At 49.4% G+C, this 13,502-nt stretch overlaps 7 protein-coding genes and 1 non-coding gene across 8 annotated transcripts; 6 read left to right on the top strand and 2 right to left on the bottom strand.

Annotated features, from left to right (window-relative positions):
• Positions 1–1,585: 1,585 nt before the first annotated feature.
• BO94DRAFT_456245 (MFS general substrate transporter) lies at positions 1,586–3,570 on the top strand (the record flags this gene model as incomplete). Its single annotated transcript, XM_025607692.1, has 10 exons — positions 1,586–1,867; positions 1,922–1,964; positions 2,015–2,178; positions 2,223–2,417; positions 2,469–2,644; positions 2,701–2,778; positions 2,836–3,042; positions 3,092–3,159; positions 3,208–3,303; positions 3,353–3,570. The coding sequence occupies 10 exons, from the start codon at positions 1,586–1,588 to the stop codon at positions 3,568–3,570; spliced, it is 1,527 nt and encodes a 508-aa protein (XP_025471940.1).
• A 472-nt stretch (positions 3,571–4,042) lies between these two features.
• On the top strand, positions 4,043–4,482 carry BO94DRAFT_220452 (uncharacterized protein). The gene has a single exon (XM_025606219.1). The coding sequence runs from the start codon at positions 4,108–4,110 to the stop codon at positions 4,390–4,392; it is 285 nt and encodes a 94-aa protein (XP_025471939.1). The 5' UTR covers positions 4,043–4,107; the 3' UTR covers positions 4,393–4,482.
• BO94DRAFT_531086 (alpha/beta-hydrolase) lies at positions 4,399–6,324 on the top strand. Its single transcript, XM_025610824.1, has 2 exons — positions 4,399–4,972; positions 5,029–6,324. Exons 1-2 carry the CDS (start codon positions 4,572–4,574, stop codon positions 5,969–5,971), a joined length of 1,344 nt encoding a protein of 447 aa, XP_025471938.1. The 5' UTR covers positions 4,399–4,571; the 3' UTR covers positions 5,972–6,324.
• Positions 5,917–6,789, bottom strand: BO94DRAFT_531085 (class I SAM-dependent methyltransferase). The gene is made up of 2 exons (XM_025610823.1): positions 6,600–6,789; positions 5,917–6,541 (listed from the first exon to the last, which is right to left on the bottom strand). Exons 1-2 carry the CDS (start codon positions 6,763–6,765, stop codon positions 6,033–6,035), a joined length of 675 nt encoding a protein of 224 aa, XP_025471937.1. The 5' UTR covers positions 6,766–6,789; the 3' UTR covers positions 5,917–6,032.
• Positions 6,790–7,188: 399 nt separating this feature from the next.
• BO94DRAFT_508205 (S-adenosyl-L-methionine-dependent methyltransferase) lies at positions 7,189–8,653 on the top strand (the record flags this gene model as incomplete). Its single annotated transcript, XM_025609652.1, has 5 exons — positions 7,189–7,437; positions 7,487–7,616; positions 7,670–7,793; positions 7,841–8,283; positions 8,339–8,653. Coding segments are annotated over exons 1-5 (1,179 nt in total), but the record flags the coding sequence as incomplete, so codon positions are not given.
• Positions 8,654–8,679: 26 nt separating this feature from the next.
• BO94DRAFT_t66 lies at positions 8,680–8,752 on the top strand. The gene has a single exon. It is a non-coding gene; the product is annotated as a tRNA-Thr (tRNA).
• A 690-nt stretch (positions 8,753–9,442) lies between these two features.
• On the top strand, positions 9,443–10,171 carry BO94DRAFT_456534 (HET-domain-containing protein; the record flags this gene model as incomplete). Its single annotated transcript, XM_025607705.1, has 1 exon — positions 9,443–10,171. A coding segment is annotated over one exon (729 nt), but the record flags the coding sequence as incomplete, so codon positions are not given.
• A 1,346-nt stretch (positions 10,172–11,517) lies between these two features.
• Positions 11,518–12,804, bottom strand: BO94DRAFT_562840 (porphobilinogen deaminase). The gene is made up of 2 exons (XM_025614315.1): positions 12,240–12,804; positions 11,518–12,166 (listed from the first exon to the last, which is right to left on the bottom strand). Exons 1-2 carry the CDS (start codon positions 12,728–12,730, stop codon positions 11,641–11,643), a joined length of 1,017 nt encoding a protein of 338 aa, XP_025471934.1. The 5' UTR covers positions 12,731–12,804; the 3' UTR covers positions 11,518–11,640.
• Between the last annotated feature and the right edge of the window lie 698 nt (positions 12,805–13,502).

The raw sequence follows: 13,502 nt of genomic DNA, 5'->3' as shown, positions 1-13,502 counted from the left end.
TGCAACGTGTCGGAAAACTCCAAAGCGAGCTGTCGGAAAAGTCGCTCGGGAATGTTTCCGGAAACTTATCCGGCCGGTTGTTGCTGGATACGAGTCTCAGTTGATGCCTGGCATTTGGTAATTTCATGATTTGACCCGTTTCTTGAGTAAAGTCAACAATAACTGGGAATTTCCCCAGAATACGACATTGTCTTCAGGTCAATCATCCAAGCTTGAATGTGGTTATAGCGTCAATCAAGATGGTTATCCAGTAAAGATGACGACTTTCACAACAATCAAAGAACGGTCAGATGCGCGACGTGGTGATTACGGCGCTGCATCGGTGCTGGCACATCGACGTGACCGGCTACAACAATGAGAAGCAGGCCTGAGATTGAATCACGGCGTCTAGAGTACCCCGCTAAGAGGTCATGGAATACCCAACACGAGCCCCAGCACGTTGAGGAGGCCGTGGACCAGTCACTTCCAGCTCTCCGGACTGACTCCTTTCATCTCTACACGGTAACTTCAATCAACCACGTATGCAACCACTGGGATGATAAACTGACACGTCTCTTTCCGTCCATAGATCCATTTCCCTTGTCATTCCGATACTCCGCCACCGCTATCCACCCAAGCAGAAGATGACCTTGTTGACATGATCGACGTACTCAACAGACATATCCGGGCAGCGATGGAGTGACTTGTGGAAGGGGAGAGGATACCAGTATTGGTGTGAGCAATCTCACTCGGGGAGATGAAGACTTGCGGGGTTGTTCAAGAAGTATGCTCTTTTGTCACATTTGACGGCCGATTTGAAGACCCATATTGATCAGGGTTGCGACTTTCCGACAAGAAGAACGGCAATCACTCCCGCCCCTGCTTAGTGCGGTCGATGATACCCTGATAGTGTAATTGTTCGCAGCAGTGTTGATCAGCGCGGCTGTCCAGAGTGAAACGGCGTTTCTTCCTATGTCTATGACAACAGAAATGTCGCAACAACTTCCAAAGTAGGCTTGACAGGAACTTGAAATGTACAGTTCGTGCCTTGGAGCTTTTAGTAGCAGAGTTCATACCTTCCGAGGAAGAAGAGTGCAGTGGCGTGACAGCAAAAGAACTTCCTGCTTAGGCTTTAAGCGTTGTAGCCTGGGTGTAGTGCGCAATTTGTATAGAATGTTTCACTAATTTATTCCTGTCTGGTGATAAACATAGGGTTCTCGCTCGGGGACAGTGACCTGAATAAAGCTTGTTGAAGAAGTAACAAAGTCTATGGCCATGACCACTTATCCGATTTGACAAGCACCGGATATAGGCCAAATATGTCAGATTCCTCGACAGTCGGCTACGGCTGCCAAGGTTATCAAACCCCGCTTTGGATATCCGGAAAGAGCACAATCCTCGAACCCGACTGGTCATCAATTACCCCACGGGGAATCGAGTACTGCACACGCTCGGATGTGGGGAGGGACCCACGTCCGGCTTTTAAGAGCCAAGCGCCATGCCACGACCGCTGTGTTTGCTCCCATTATTCTCACCCGACAACCACTCTGGGTTCTGTAGATTTTCACTGAATACCTTCCTCACATTGTGTCTCGAACCGCATTCAATGGACAATGTCAAGACATCCGGGGCCGAACACATTGAGTTCCCCAAGACGGGAGACAACCCCAAAGACCCTGGTCCTGGAACAGTGCCAGCAGCTCTGTTGGGCTTGATGCCAGAGGAAATACAGCAACGGGAAAAGAAGCTAGTGAGAAAGGTTGATATCCGACTGCTGATTATGATGTTGGTCATGTATATTCTGAACTACCTGGATCGCAACAATATTGCAGCAGCAAAGCTGGCCGGTCTGCAAAAGGATTTGAACCTTACGGGGGACGAGTATCAGGTATGAGAACCCGAGCTTTGTGAACATGAAATGGAATCTGACTATAATTTGCAGGTTTGTGTCAGTATCCTGTTTGTTGGATATCTTCTTATGCAAGGTTGGTATCGCCTTTCTCGGTCATGTAGTCAGAGAGACTCATTGGCGTAGTTCCTTCGAATATGATTCTCAACAAACTTGGTAAACCTTCAATTTATCTGCCAGGATGTATGGTGGTGTGGGGTGTCATCTCGTGTTGCACTGCTGCCACGAAGGATTTTGCTGGCTTGGTTGTCGTTCGATTCTTCCTCGGCTTCGTCGAAGCTGCATACTTTGTAAGGACCCGTCTATCGCTTAACAGCTATTTGCTGACCTTCAGCCCGGCTGTCTCTATCTTCTTTCGGCCTGGTATACCCGGAAAGAATTGGTCAAACGGACCGCGTTGCTGTATGCGGGTTCATTAATTTCAGGTGCATTCTCCGGTTTGATTTCTGCTGGTATCACGAGTGGCTTGAACGGCGCACGAGGGATTGCAGCTTGGAGGTGGCTGTTTATCATCGAGGGATCACTGACGGTATACGTCACTGCTCTGGATCTTGAAAAAAGACAACTTCTGACCTTTTAGATCTTTGCGGCCTTGATCGCATTTTTCATCGTTCCTGATCTGCCCCGAACGACTCCGTGGCTGACCGACGATGAGAAAGTCCTTGCGGCCTGGAGGCTTGAAAAGGACATTGGCGAAGATGATTGGGTGGATAATGAACATCAAAGCATGTTCAATGGCGCAAAACTCGCCGTCAAGTAAGATGGATTGGCATCCTCGATTTTGACCATAGCTGACGACATCCGCGCAACAGGGACCCAAAGAGTTGGCTATTGCTTGGCGTCATCTATGGTTGCACTTCGGCAGGTTCTGTGACAACCTTCTTTCCAAGGTATGAAATGCTTTCATTTTAATGATCTAGGCCCGTTAGATTAATGCTTGCTTTCAGTGTGATGGCTGGACTTGGCAGGGACAACATTGATACCTTGCTTTTGACCACCCCTCCATATTTGATCGGCACAATCATCGTGTTGATACACGCCTGGAATGCGGATCGAACAGGCGAGCGATATTTACACATATGTCTTCCACCAATCATCGCCATTGTCTCGTTTGTCTTGGCTATGGCAGGCAATAACTTCGCTGCCCGATATGTGTAAGTCTGACAACACCTCGTACATAGCAGTTACTAACCGAGCACCCAGCGCGATGTGTATCATGCTTGGTAGTATCTATTCCGGTTACGTTGTGGCCCTAGGCTATATTTCAAACAGTAAGATGTCGTCGTGCAGGCTTAGAGCATACTTACTGACAGACACAGTCCTCCCGCGCCCGGCAGCAAAACGAGCCGCTGCTTTGGCTTTCATCAACTGTCTCAGCAACGTGTGTCAGATTTACACCCCTTACCTCTACTACGGTACGTATCTTGTCCACGATACATGCACTGTTACTGATGACATTCATAGACTCCGCCTCACCTCGGTATATCGTCGCGTTCAGTATCAACATCGGCATGCTTTCCATGACAATTGTATTTTCCACCATTCTGCGCATTTATCTTGGAAGATTGAATAAGCAACTTGATCAATTAGATGGTATTGACGCTGCTCCACGGGCTCGTGAGAATGAAGAGCACGGCTTGCCTGGAGCGGCAGTGAGAGAGGGATTCCGATTCCTGCTATAATTCAACAATTGCGTCTCTTGTTTGGTTACATCGACTTGCCTTTATCCTGAAATGCGCATTATGAATGAGGGACCGTTTCCTGCGCACACATGCAATCTTGATTTTCTGGTTGGAGGCTTCCTTTGCTCCTAGTTCTCCAACGCACCTGTATCTGGAGTTCGAGCGCCCCCAGTGTAGCCAGCTTTCGTCAAGACATTTATTCTGCATCACGAGCTAGAGTTAGCCACTGGCTTTAGTAAAGAGACGATCAACGTGGATGGTTAAAGCTCATAGAATGTCATCCAGGGGCGTGCTAGTCTCTATTTGACCTAAACGGTCCCAGAGAAAATTACATATAGCTACCTCACCCAGAGATTTTATAGGTCAGGCTGGAAACCGGTCTTTTCTTGATATTCGGAGGTTTCACTATGTCTGAAATAATTTTGGCCTGGTCAACTTGATGAAGACTAGCCGGGAGAAAAGCCAGACGAACTGCATCAGGTGATCTGCATCCAGTCACCACCATCATCGCACTCACTAGCATCAAGTTCCAGACAAATGCCAATGACGATTATCCTCCATACGCACATCAGGTTACTGTTGGTTCAAAGTCTATCCTGTATTTGTGTCAACTTCCAACCTCCCCAGTCATGGTTAGCTGCAGGGGCCCACGCACTAAATTCTCACGTCGCCAGCCTTGTCGATCGTAGAGTTCTTTGTTCCCCGTTGAAGCTCTTAGCCCCTGACCACCCCGCTAATTTGTCCTTTGCTTTATTTTTACTGAGACCTTGTGGAGTGTGCTACACACCGTATAGTGACTCCGGCGAGGTACAGGTAAGCTAGGTCAAGCTTTAATCTATTTAAGGCGCTGGAGCTTACTTATTTGTCCATTTGATTCAGTCCAATCCTCAATAATTCGGTCAGACTTTTCGATATCCTCGAGCTCTAGAACGCCCCTGGCCCCGATAACCTTGTACACCTCTACAATACCTTCCACCGCCCTCTCACAGACCACCCAAGAAATGGACACCATCCAAGGACAGAAGGAGGCTGTTGCAACCTTCCGAAAGCAATTTAAAAGTGCTCCCTGGATCCCCATATCCACGATGCAGGCTCAATCGTTCCGTGAAAGGCCCCTGAAGGGACCGATCCTAGTCAGCAAGATCGAGATTCCTCGTCCTGATCAGGAGGAGGGAGAGGCTTTACGCAGCCAGGTGTGGGACCTCTACAAAGCAAAGAGCAGAGGCGGAGAGAAGCTCGACCCCCCAGCACCATGCGCAAGCTACAAGGGTGAATGGATTGGAGTGATGAAGGATGGAAATGCTCCGTCGCCAGATATGAGCGAACACGAAAGGTTCAAGGCAATCGAGCAGAATAGCCCAAGCGACGTGACGCTGTTCTATCTGTCAGGGGGTGCCTGGTTGTAAGTGAACACACTATACCCCCACCTGGCCATGTTCCTAACAGGTAACTATGCAGTCGAGCCGGCCCACCTGGCGCTCGCCCACTGATCAAACAACTCTGCGACCGAAGCGGATCGCGTGTCTTCACCTTCCAGTATCGTCTCGTTCCACAGTATACCCTGCCGACTCTCCTGCTCGATGTCCTCGTCGCTTATCTTTACCTTCTCTCCCCTCCACCCGGGTCATTCCACAAACCCATAGACCCAGAAAAGTTGATCCTTGTCGGAGAATCCGGCGGCACGGACCTCCATCTCTACCTCCTTCAATTCCTCCAATCTCTTCTCCGCTCTTCAAATCTAACCATCCGGTTCAATAATCGGGACGTCCAGATCGCAATGCCAAAAGGTTGCGCATTTATCAGTCCCGGCTGCGACATGGCATTATCTCTTCCCTCTGTGAAGAAATTCGAACCATACGATTGGTTATCCGGAGGCGCGCCTTGGCTTCAACCAAATTTCCCGGCTGATGGTATCTGGCCGTCCAACCCCCCAAGAGGCGATCTTCACTGCGATAATTCCGCGCTTTGTCACCCACTGGTCGATCCCTCGACCTGGACGGATTGGACGGGTATGCCGCCGGTGTGGATTGCAGCTGGGGACGAGACGTATGCCGATGGAATCAAGTTCCTGGTGAAGAATCTTGAAGCGTCGGGGGTGTCTGTGACATTTGTGCAGTATGAGCATATGCCGCATGTTTGGAACGTGGTGATGCCTTTCCTGCCGCAGAGTAAACATGTGATGAAGTTGTGGGGGGAGGCTTGTAAGGGTTTTGCGGAAAGCAGCGCACCGAATTCGGCGGCTTACTACGTTAAGCTTGGGAAGTTGGAGACGGTCCCGATTGATATCAAACAGGTGTTGGATATTCCCAATGTTGAGGTTTTGAGGAGAATGACCACGGCTAAGAATGAACTGGCGAAGTTCGTATGGAAGGGACCGGCGACCGGATACGCAAAGCTGTGATATTTATATAAATACTCTCGACAACAGATTCCTCAATGCCCACAAACATATCCAACCCCATCTAAACAATCGGCTCCCTCGCCTCAAAAATCAACACCGACCCCACAATCTCACATTTCACATCCTTAAAATTCTCCCGTAAAGCATCAACAAACACCTCCGGCCGATCATCATAATTATCCAACCATTTCCAATTCAACCAGCGCAGAAACCCCCTTCCCAGGAATGAATGCCAGGCTCCACGGCCGAGGATCGTAGCGCCGAAAATAACCCCAGAGGGTGCGATGGCTGGCTTCAGCTTCTCGAAGACACTGGCTTTGGTTGCTGTTGAAGCGGGGAGAGTGTGCAGGAGGTAAGTTAGGGAGATTGAGTCGTAGAGGGAAGACGGGGGTGGTGGAGGAGGGATAGGGGAGGGGGATAGGATGTCGTGTTGGTGTGCGTGGACGGGAAGAGTGGGGTGGGATTGGTGTAGACGGGTGGTGGTTGAAGATAACGGGGCTGGTTCGATATCGAGGAGGGTGATTGTGCTTTCGGGGGTGTAGGTGTTGTGGACGAGGTAGTAGCCGCTGCCTGTGGTTTGTTAGGTATATTTAGATAAAGAGGGGACGGGGATGGGGAAGGGAAATACCGCAGCCTATATCACAATGATGACGGTCAACATTGCGTTGGTACAGAGGAAGTAATACTTCCTTGGTTGAACAGCGCCAGACTAGTGGCGTGACGGTGTGCAAAACCCATGCGTCGTAGACAAAGAGGAAGAAGGCTGGATAGTTGGCTTCGTTGAAGGGCCACATTGTTGGTAGCTAGGGCTATGTTATTGGAAGAAAAAAGTGATCAAGACAAAGAAAGAGTTTAGTATTTGGGGGTGGGGATGTCGATCTTATAACATATAAGCTGCTGAATGGACATTGGCTTGCACACTAATCACTAGTAGAATAGTCGGGTTTTGTTGGCTTCGGGACCCCACGGAATGGCCATGCTTGATGTTGTTTCGTCTGCTATCATTCCGCCTGTCTGCCCCACTGGACCTGGTAGGCTAGTGGGTATAGCCTCGCTGTTGATGCCAACATTGGATGGGAAATTTACATCCTGTGATACATCTTGGGCATATATCAAGGTGGTCAAGACTGCTCGTTACTCTAAACTTCTTTCAATCTACATCCTCATCCTATCTAATCGTATCGTTCAAAAGTCTCAACTTCTATCAAGTCCCGTGCACCCCACACTTCGGCATCCTGCCCCCACAGTAATCCTCCCCACTACGCGTCCTTCCTACCGAAGCAGCCTATCCAGCAGCAATGGCAGACAAGGCACATCTCGAACACCTCGCTGCAGATATCCAGCAAGCAGTCATCTCCTATGACCCGACTAATCCCACCAGTTGGATTCCCATCCAAGATGCGATGGAAAAGCTGCGTCGAGCCACCGAGCCACCACCAGTCTTCACTATGAAGCAGCGATTTCACGTATGCGCGTCATTTCCCTAGACTCGGACACCATACTAACAGCCTGTAGACCATCCAGAACATTTGCCTCGTTGCCGCACTTGAAATGGGCCTCCTTCAATCGCTGGCCGCAAAGAAAGGAGAGAATTTGACCGCTTCTCATCTGGCCCAAGAGTCGGGATATGACAAGGTCCTAATCGGTGCGTGACCCTCCCTCAATTATAACTCGAACTACGATTGACTTTCTAATAAGCCCGCATCATGCGAATGATGACCGCGATCGGGTTCGCCGACGAGACCGGATACCAGACGTATACCGCCAACCCAGTGACAATCTGCCAAAGCGAGCCAGGATCAATGGGAGGCGTTGTTCTAACGTACGTTTCCTCCCAAATAATAGCACAATAACTGACACCAACACCAGGAACGAACTGACCTTCCCCCTAGCAAGCAAAATCCGGGACTACCTCCACCAAAACAAGCCATGCGATATCTCCCAGACTCCCCCGGCCTACGACTTCGCCATGGGCGAGACAGTCTGGGAAACATTTACCAAGAACCCCGGATGGAAAAAAGGGTTCGATGATAGCATGACCGCTCGGAACAAAATCCTGTCTATCCCCTGGCATGTCAAGTTTCCAGTCAAGGAGCGACTTGCGGAGCGACAGTTGAGTACACCTCCTGTCATTGTGGACATTGGTGGGAACCAGGGGGTAGATTTGGAGCGATTTGCCCAGTCTTTCCCAGGCTTGGGGTGTCAGTTGATCTTGCAGGATTTGCCGCAGACATTGGAAGGAATCCCGGGTCCGCTGGATTCCAAGATCAAGCCACTTGTGTATGATTTCTTCACGGAACAGAAGGTTCGAGGTACGTTCTTGAGACCGATCCATTTCCGTGGGTGAGAGCTGACACCTCATAACAGGGGCCGATATATACTACCTAAAGTCCGTCCTCCACGATTGGGATGATATCGCCTCGCAGAAGATTCTCTCCAATACCGCCAAAGCCATGCAACCGCACTCGCGACTGTTGATCAATGAAATGGTCCTTGCGGATAGGAACGAGACGTTGGTGAGGGCAGACATGGACATGTTGATGTTGTTTTTGTCCAATGGTATGGAGCGCACCAAGACGCAGTGGACTGAAATGTTGGCCAGGGTGGAGCCCCCGTTGAAAATTGTGGAAATTTGGTCGGTGGTAGGGGACCAGCAGAGTGTTATTGAGACTTGTTTAGCAGAGTAGATGTTACAAGATATATCAACAGCTCCTATGGCTCAGTTGGTAGAGCGCATGACTAGTAATCATGAGGTCCGCGGTTCAAATCCGCGTGGGAGCATTTCTTTTTCTTTTTCTTTTTTTGCCGGGGCTCCACCGGGTTAGTGGGATGTTACTGGGATGAATTAATTAGAATAAATCGAACGTTGTTTCCCTTTTATTTTCTAGTTCGTTGGGTCACATGGAAATGCTTTGTCTTGGAACTGCAAGACATCAATTACAACGAGAGGACTTGCGGATAAATTCGACGTAGAAAAGCCATGATATAGTAATTACTATGGACCGAACCCATCGAAGTCTTAGTATATATAATGCCAAAACAGAATTTAAAAAAGCAGACTAACTTACCATTGCTGAACATTTTTTGTATGACTGAACTACTCCGTACTCCAATCTTAGTTTTATGCATATAACACGCGTCTCCAAACGAACTACCACCATAAGCTCTATAAGGGACGGCCTGCTTCACTCCCATTATCTCCACCCAAGTTCTACCCAATCAGTGCTAACAAGGAGCCATTGAGACCATCCAGATCAACGTAACCATTCTCTACATGATAGAGGTAGGGAAAGGAAAACCCCATTGCCAATCAAGTGAGATGGAACATAGATCAAGTAAATCTCACTCAAAAGGGCCTGCGGTTTTACACTGCCATCCTCCAGCCAAGGCTGCCCAGCCTTGCCCCGCATGTCCGCCCCTCCATCTTATGTTCCGTTCCGCTTCATCTCACCTCCAAGTCACACCAACGCAATGCGTCTTCTGCAGGTATCAGATCTAAAACTGTTAGACTTTCTACCAGACAGTATACCCCCTTATGCCATCCTCTCCCACACATGGGGCAAAGATGAAGTTCTCTTTGAAGATATTCTCCACCACACCGCCATCAACAAATCATCCTATGTCAAAGTGGAAGGGGCAGCAAAGCAAGCTTCTGCCAACAATCTAGAGTATGTGTGGATTGATAATTGCTGCATCGATAAAAGCAGCAGCGCCGAGCTCTCCGAGGCCTTGAACTCCATGTTTGCGTGGTATGAAAATGCCACCGTGTGCTACGCATATCTTTCGGATGTCCCCACTAATGTCAATGTCAACGACCCCGGCTCTGAATTCACGCGCAGTAGATGGTTTACTCGAGGTTTCACTCTTCAAGAACTGCTAGCCCCAAAAGAAGTCATTTTCTTTTCCTCCAACTGGGAAGTCATAGGGAAGAAGACCGAGCTGTATGAGATATTATCCACAATCACAGGTATCGGGGTTCAGTACCTCCGTCACAAGGCGCCTTTGTCTTCTGCTTCAATTGCCAATCGAATGTCTTGGGTGGCAAATCGAGAGACATCTAGGCCGGAAGATATCGCATATTGTCTCCTGGGGATTTTCAACATCAACATGCCATTATTGTATGGCGAACGCGACCGCGCGTTTATCCGTCTACAGGAGGAGATCATGCGTCAATCTGACGACCAGTCAATCTTTGCCTGGCGGGATCCCAACGCAGATCCCAATTCCTTTCATGGCCTGTTAGCCAGGTCGCCAAAACAATTCGCCTCCTCCAAGGACATCATTCCCTATGAAAACTGGGAAGTCCTCCCTCCGTACTCCATGACAAATCGCGGACTACGAATCGGTTTCCACCTCAAGAAACACTTAGAAGAAGAAGACATCTACATCGCCACTCTAAACTGCCCCATGCCACCAATATACCAAGACGGAACTTTTCTCGGCATATTTCTCAAAAAACTAGCCTCCGGCGACGAACAATACGCCCGCGTGAACATCACCGAATTCCACCCCATCCACAACGACCGCGGTCATCTACAAAACATCTTCGTTCGACAAACCATCCACAACGCCCTAACCATCGATCGAGGTATATTTCCCTACCACGTGGCCCAGCTCCGCAACGGCCCCCGATCCAACCCCCACATTCCAGACAACTCCGATGTCAATGTCATACAAGTCATCTTCCCTGAACTCTCCAACCAGATCCACCACTTCGCATCCGCAGAAACAACCCCCGAGTTTATCCACGCATCCGAAAAAGCCCGCAAAGACTGGCTCCCACCCAACCTTCCCCACCAATTCTCCCTACCCAAAACATCAAAATCACTAGCAGGAGCAGTGATACTCCAAAAACGCACCGACAACCAACGAGTCGCCATCCTGCTCGGATCCATGGAGGGATTCGATATCGGGTTCGATGCTATACCCATTGGACTTGATTTCGATATTAGCATACCCGCACAGCAAGCGCTGGGTATCCTTCAAGGTCGGTTTCAGCCCAAACCAGTAGGAAATATCATCCACTTGGGTAGGATTGGCATTATGATCCATGTCAGTTTATGGATTTACCACGGGATCAAATACTACATGGTAGATTTGATCATACATAGAGATACAAGTCAGACGTATACTCGCAGGATCAGTGGAAATAATCGTCGTGTACATCGGATTTCGATGTCGCATCCCGCGGTTTATCGTCTTCCGGGTGGTTCATAGTTGTCTTTTGGATTTTTGGCTGCGGGTGGTGATATGCTTCTGTTGGGGACATTGGGCCATGTCTTATTATATACTTTGAGGGTGCTATGTATCTCTGCTATATTACTTGTTACATATTGGTTCTTCTTACGTTGTCTGCTGTACATGCCAGATGGTTCAAGGTACGCCGCGAGAAGCCGTCGGGTCGGCCCGATCAGGGACCAGACCAATGGAATGCGATGGCAGGACCGATGCCGATGCCGATGCCGATGCCGATCCGATCTATATCTTCTGCTGCCCACAGTGCATACCATGTTATCGATATCATGAAAGACGATGAATATTGTGTTGGAACTATTTCACCTTGGAATTGTTCCACTAACCTGAGAGGTATCTCTTTTGGTCTAGTTGGGAAATTCTGTCATGTTACAGAGTGGGGATTATATCTACAATACACAATCTCCATCCACCATCTACTTCCTCTGCTCCTCCTGCAACAGCCGAATCTCCTCCAACAAAGCCCGTCCACCATTATCCAACAACCGCTGCGCGACCATCGCACCCAACGCCTCGGCCTCCTCATCCGTCCCGAACTCTGACGTCGCAGATTCACATAGCAGAGCAGTCCCATGGGGATGAATGATCGTGCCATCGAGACGCAACTGCACTGCCGAAGAAGACGACGATTGCACAACAGTACAATGCACCGCGACTGGCGACGAGCACCCACCCTGCAGCGTACGCAGCAAGGAGCGCTCCGCCAAACAAATCCGTCGGGTAGGCAAATCCTCGATTCTACGAACCATCGACTCAGTCCGCGTGTCATCTTTCCGAATCTCAATCCCCAGGGCCCCCTGCCCAACCGCATACGGGAACTCCGCCGGCGGCAGACGTTTCGTGATCCGATCATGCAGATTAATCCGAACCATACCCGCCGTAGCGAGAATAATCGCCGAGAAGGGACCTTCCGGGTCGTCTAGTTTGCGAAGACGAGTATCACTGCATACATACATCAGTAACCCACACCAAGCAACAAAACAACAAACCAAGATAGAGTAGGGTAAAGTCATACAGATTCCCTCTACACTCCTCAACCCTCAAATGCGGATACCGAAACCGCAACAGTGCCTTTCTCCGCGTAGAACTCGTCCCCACCACCGACCCACGCGGCAACTCCGCCAGATCCGTATACTGCGATCGCAGCCCCTCCTTCATCACCAACGCATCCGTGGGATCTTCCCGATGCACGATGGCCCCTAGACTGCAGGTATCGGGTAGTCGTGTTGGCATGTCCTTCAGGCAATGTACGAGGACGTCCAGTTCCCCGCCGCAGAGCTTCGCTTCCATCTCCTCGGTCCAGATGTTCTTGGCTGCGTCCGAGGGACCTGCGAATTTCAGGAACGGGCTGGTTTTGTCGGCGTCGCCGCGTACTACGACGGTTTTCCAGGGGAATTGGATGCCTGGGTGCGCTTTGGTTAGTTCTTTGGAGATGTGCTCGGCTTGGACGAGTGCGAGTTTGGAGTTGCGGGTGCCGAGGCGGAGGGATTGGGTGGGGGGTGTCATTTTGGATATAGGTGTAGATGGGTGGGAATTGGATGGTTGGAGGTTGAGAAGTAGTAGTGAAAGTCCAGTGAAAGTGGTGGTTAGATATAGCAGGAAATTAGTCAATGGTTGGATTTCATGACTAAGGAATCAGCACTTGTATGTTTCGAGACTAGTGGGTCGGATTGGAGGCCTCAGGATAGCATTTATATGCCGAGCACGGTCGAGATATCTTTCGATCACCTTTTGAAGATGAAATTTGTGCGGGTATTTCTGATTATAATGCACATGTGTTGATTGCTTCGATGCTCAGATGGCCGAAACAATGACCACAAATTGGAGGGTGGAGAGAATTCTTACCATCTGACACGATGTTCCAAGCTTATATGCTGTTAGAGAGACCAATTGTGTATGCATTTATCTCATCTTTGAGCTGATAGTCAAAAGGCTTCTACTCAATATGGACCTAGTTGTTCAGTCTGGAGATGAGTGCTTAGTCCGATTGAGACCCTCCCATGAGTACCTTGATAGATGTAGCTGTAGCCCTTTTGGACCAAGTACAAGTACTGGGATAGCAAATGCTGCAATTCGAGCATTCTTGTAGACTCAATCCCAGATCCATACATTGGTGCTCCATTTTCCCTCTTTATACCCCAGATGCATCCTTATCTTACTTATAAGATCTGCTCATCCAGCTCCACCAGGTATTGCGGGGACCAGCGGGGCGTTGGACCCTGACTAACCCCCTTTTCCGTAAACAGTGTAGGGCTTAGCCCCACGGGGATTCTTTGTC

Source organism: Aspergillus sclerotioniger (assembly GCF_003184525.1).
Source record: "Aspergillus sclerotioniger CBS 115572 chromosome Unknown BO94scaffold_3, whole genome shotgun sequence".
Classification (NCBI taxonomy): Eukaryota; Fungi; Ascomycota; class Eurotiomycetes; order Eurotiales; family Aspergillaceae; genus Aspergillus; species Aspergillus sclerotioniger.
Note: the sequence above shows the minus strand (reverse complement) of the source record. Positions and strands in the feature narration are given on the sequence as shown.

Coding starts and splice junctions, on each gene's coding strand:
- BO94DRAFT_220452 (XM_025606219.1), top strand. CDS start 4,108: ATGCCAATGACGATTATCCTCCATACGCACATCAGGTTACTGTTGGTT.
- BO94DRAFT_531086 (XM_025610824.1), top strand. CDS start 4,572: ATGGACACCATCCAAGGACAGAAGGAGGCTGTTGCAACCTTCCGAAAG. Junction 4,973..5,028: donor CTGTCAGGGGGTGCCTGGTT/GTAAGTGAACAC, acceptor GTAACTATGCAG/TCGAGCCGGCCCACCTGGCG.
- BO94DRAFT_531085 (XM_025610823.1), bottom strand. CDS start 6,765: ATGTGGCCCTTCAACGAAGCCAACTATCCAGCCTTCTTCCTCTTTGTC. Junction 6,542..6,599: donor TCATTGTGATATAGGCTGCG/GTATTTCCCTTC, acceptor AACAAACCACAG/GCAGCGGCTACTACCTCGTC.
- BO94DRAFT_562840 (XM_025614315.1), bottom strand. CDS start 12,730: ATGACACCCCCCACCCAATCCCTCCGCCTCGGCACCCGCAACTCCAAA. Junction 12,167..12,239: donor GAGGAGTGTAGAGGGAATCT/GTATGACTTTAC, acceptor GTATGTATGCAG/TGATACTCGTCTTCGCAAAC.